Below are 4,034 nucleotides of genomic sequence, written 5' to 3'. Positions count from 1 at the left end.
AAGCTGTGAGCCTTGCAGTTCTGGGAGCAGGCCCAGAGAGGCTGTGTGTGGCAGGGATGCTGAATGGAAAAGAGAACGGAGCTGGGCAGAGAGGTGAAGGAAATCAGGCCCCTCCAGTTCCGGGCTCAGGCTCTGAGACCCCTGTGAGCATGGGAGAGGCCTAGAGGCTCTGCCCTCTGGGGGCAGTGAACAGAACAAAGAAGTGTGAAACTGACTCAGCAAGGATGTCTTTTTCCATATTGTATTTATTTTTAAAAAATTTTTATTTTTTTAAAATTTATTTGACTTCCTCCAGTCTTTGTTGCATTGTGCAAGATCTTTTGTTGTGGCATGCGGGCTTAGCCGCTTCAAAGCTTGCGGGCTCTTAGTTCCCAGACAAGGGACTGAACCCACATCACCTTGCAATGCACTGGTCCACCAGGGAAGTCCCTCAGTGAGGATGACTTTCTGTGATCTTTGGGCAGATGCTGGCCTGAGGGTGGATAGACTCGGAGCCTCCGGGGCTTCTGCCCTTCTGGAGTCTCCTCTCTGCTTGGGCCACATTGACTGCCTCTGTCCGGAGGGCTCCGTGGGGAGCCACATCATGCCACGAATAACCATGATGTGGGCAACGTCCTCTGGGGTCTGCTTGCCAATGGCCTGCCCAGTCCGTGATAATGAAGCCTTCTGTGCTGATGAAACCAGGATGGGCAAGGCCTGGTACATCAGGGGAGGCAGGGAGATGGGGAGGCAGGGAGATGGGGAGGCGGGGGTGGGTGTTCGTTGCTCAGTCGTGCCTGACCCCATGGATCACAGCCCTCCAGGCTCTTCTGTCCATGGAATTATCCTGGCAAGAATACTGGAATGGGTTGGCATGGAGGGGGATCATTTGCTGTAAATACATGCAGAGCCGAAGCCAGGGGCACCTGCTGTGTCCTGGCCCAGTCACAGGTTCTGCACCTCTAGACGCACGATGCACTGTGTTCCCTCTGACCGTGAGGCCTTCGCCCAGCCCCCTTCCTCCATGGAAACACACATGCCCTCTCTTGGCGGGGCTAACTCCTACTCATCCTCCAGGTCTCCGTTTCATAATCTGACAACTGCTTCATGAGACCGACAATAAGGTGTAGGCAGCTGTTGGCGATGAGTGAATAGTCCTGCCTTCTCCGAGTTTCCAGGGGATGCTAATAGGCGTGACTGTAACAAGTGGCCTCCAAACAGTGGCTTAACCCAGTGAAGGTTTACTTTGCACTTACCCAGAGTGGTAGGGGGCTCTACATCGGTGCCACTGCCGCCCCGAGGCTTGGCTGGGGTCCCATTGGACACTCTGCATCAGGCCGGCAGGTGAGGGAAGAAGGAGAGCTTGGAGGCTTGGTCTGGAAGGGTGGGACTCTCTGGGACAAAATTTTGCCAGTACCGTTCCTGTTGCTGAAGGACCCTGCAGGGTTCCAGGCTCTGGGGAACAAGGAAGCCTCCCCTCTGTCTCTTGGGTCCTCAGGCCTCCCCCCTCCACCCCAGAACACACCCAGGCTGCTTACAGCTGCTCCCTCACCTTGGACCTTGCGTCTGCTTGAGCTGGGACAGCCCCAGGGACCCCACGGGAAGTGCCAGTGTCTCTCAAGGAGCTCAGGCCCTTTGGGGTCAGACCCTCTCCTCGGTGTGGCCCTGGGTGAGCCCCTTGCCCTCTCTGATCCTTAAGGTGAGCTCTGCCTTGGGGGTGAGCACAAAGACAAGGAGCAGGCGAGAGCCAGGCCCTCCAAAGCTGGCTTGAGGTCAGCACAGGGAGAATCAGGTTAAGACAGGTGGCATGTGAGGCCCAGCGTCCTGGGGACCTCCCTCCCCCGCCACTCCCACCCCCAGCGCTTCTGCTCCATCATCTGGGAAGCTCTGGACACCACCTGCCCCCAGGGGTTGGGAGAGCACTGGGGGCCGGTTCGTCAGCAGGAAAATCATTTACTTCAGCTTGGCAACCTTTATTCCTGTGTTCAACGCAGTGTTGGGCATTGGGTATGGGTGGGGCCAGAGATGCCAATGACAGCAATCCCTTCCCCCTTCCGGGCCTTAGTTCTCCCCTCTGTCTAGCAGGGAGGGACTTCCTTCATCGGGAGACTGTGAGGACAGCGATAACACGCTACAAGACACAGGCCAGACGTGGTCATTGCCCTGGGGATGGGCTCACCGTCTGGTAGGGAGGCCCAGGCCCCACCCACTGCTGGCAGCCGCTGTGAAGGGTGGGTTGGGCATGGCCCAGTGACCAGGCAATGTGCCAGAGCCTCTCAGCCGTGGGTCTGGCTTCACCGAGCTCTGTCCTGGTGGCGGAGGCCTGGGCGCGCCACTAGGGAAGGCGGGAACAGTCCACGTAGAGGCAGTCACCCCATTCACAGTCCAGAGGGCCACGGAGAGGTCGGTCAGCAGGCGTGCTGTCTCATCCAGGTGCAGAGAGCGTCCCCACCGCTCGTGGCCTCCTTAGCTGGTGGTGCCCAGCGGGGGCTGTGGGGAGGCTGACCGGCTCAGGGTCACGTTGGGGAAGCTGGTGACAAAGCTCTCCCACCTTCTTCTGATCTTCTGGAAGACAGAGGAGGGGTTGAGATCAGAACCCAGGTCCTTCCACTGAGCAGTGGGTTTCAGATGCTGTTCCACCTACAGCCAGGAGGGGGTGGTAGACCCCAGAGACAGAAGCCCCTTCACTAGGCACCCTCTCTCCCAGAAGGCAGGAGCCCAGCGGGCAGCGCCCACCCGGGGGGGTCCTGATCCTCTTTTCTGGGGGGAGAAGGGACCATGAGATGTAACCCTGGAGAAGCTGTACTGACCCATCTCTTGCCTCCAGCAAAATCCACCGTCCAACACACTGACAGACTGGTCATCTCAGAACAGCTTTGACTGTATCATCAAAGCTGTACTGACCCATCTCTTGCCTCCAGCAAAATCCACCGTCCAACACACTGACAGACTGGTCATCTCAGAACAGCTTTGACTGTATCATCCATCAGCTCCAAAACCTTCCCTGGCTCCCCAGTGCCTACAGGATAAATCCCAAATACCTTCAGGCCCCTCTGGAATACCTCTCTCTGCAGCCCCTGCCCCGACAGCTCTCTGTCTTCTTGGTCTACAGCCCCATCCATTTCTGCCTCTGAGCCTTTGCTCCCCTGGGTCCCTCTGCTTGGGGTCTCGCCCCTCCCCTGTTGCACCCCTCCACCCACCAGCCCTCAGCCAAACCTGCTGGTACTGCCTCAGCCACCTCTGGCTGCCGTCTTGCTCAGCCTGGATCAGCTGCTCCGTGTCCCCCAGGCTCCCGGGCAGCCGCTCCTGACCGGGGGTGTCCAGCCTTTCTGGGCCTCCATCTGAGGGCCGGGACTTCTCACGGCCCTGTCTGAGGCTCAGCGCCCGGCGCAGTCGGCCTTCCGCGGGCCTCCCCCAGGGCTCTTGGAGCTTGCCGTAGGAGGGCCGTGGTCCTCGCAAGGACTGGCTGCGTCGCCCTGTCCCCATGGTGCTGGAGGCTGCAGGTGCGGGACTGCTTCACCACTCGGCGAGCCACTGGCCTTCTGAGATGGCCTGGTGCCTCCACCCACCTGGCAGGAGCTCCCTTGGGGACAAAGGTTGGTGCTGCTGAGGTGGCTGTCATAAACCAAAGGGCAGGCCACCAGGGTCAAGCATCCCTGAGTCATCCACACAGCACACCACCGCCTCTCCACCTCCCAGGGAAGCGGGTACAGGCTTCCTCTCCTCCTCCCCCCCTCTTCCTCCTCCAGGCAGCCTTCCCTGACTACCCCGTCCCAAAGATCTTGTCCTCCCCTGAACTCTTGTAGCCCTGGCTGTCCAAACATTTTGTTGACAGTGAGAACAGATGGCCCAACAGTAAAACAGAGATGGGCTTTTAAGAAACAGGACGGCTCCAACCTAGAATGATCAAATTCACAGGGACAGAAAGTAGCATGGTGGTTGCCAGGGCCCAGTGGGGTGGGGAGGTGGGAGGATTGGGGGAATAGGGGGCGGTGGTAAGTTGTTTAGTGGCTACAGGGCTTCAGTTTTGCAATGTGAGAAACTTCTGGAGTTGG

At 58.7% G+C, this 4,034-nt stretch overlaps 1 protein-coding gene across 2 annotated transcripts; it reads right to left on the bottom strand.

The window, feature by feature from the left end:
* Positions 1-1,931: 1,931 nt before the first annotated feature.
* On the bottom strand, positions 1,932-3,558 carry C29H11orf86 (chromosome 29 C11orf86 homolog). 2 transcript variants are annotated; one of them, XM_043451890.1, is made up of 2 exons: positions 3,196-3,558; positions 1,932-2,541 (listed from the first exon to the last, which is right to left on the bottom strand). In XM_043451890.1, the coding sequence occupies exons 1-2, from the start codon at positions 3,463-3,465 to the stop codon at positions 2,446-2,448; spliced, it is 366 nt and encodes a 121-aa protein (XP_043307825.1). In that variant the 5' UTR covers positions 3,466-3,558; the 3' UTR covers positions 1,932-2,445. The 2 variants fall into 2 exon arrangements, with proteins under 2 accessions (XP_043307825.1, XP_043307824.1); XM_043451889.1 differs by having other exon boundaries at positions 1,932-2,544; positions 3,196-3,556.
* Between the last annotated feature and the right edge of the window lie 476 nt (positions 3,559-4,034).

The sequence above is a fragment of the Cervus canadensis genome, chromosome 29 (assembly GCF_019320065.1).
Source record: "Cervus canadensis isolate Bull #8, Minnesota chromosome 29, ASM1932006v1, whole genome shotgun sequence".
Classification (NCBI taxonomy): domain Eukaryota; kingdom Metazoa; phylum Chordata; class Mammalia; order Artiodactyla; family Cervidae; genus Cervus; species Cervus canadensis.
This window is presented reverse-complemented; position numbering and strand designations above follow the sequence as displayed.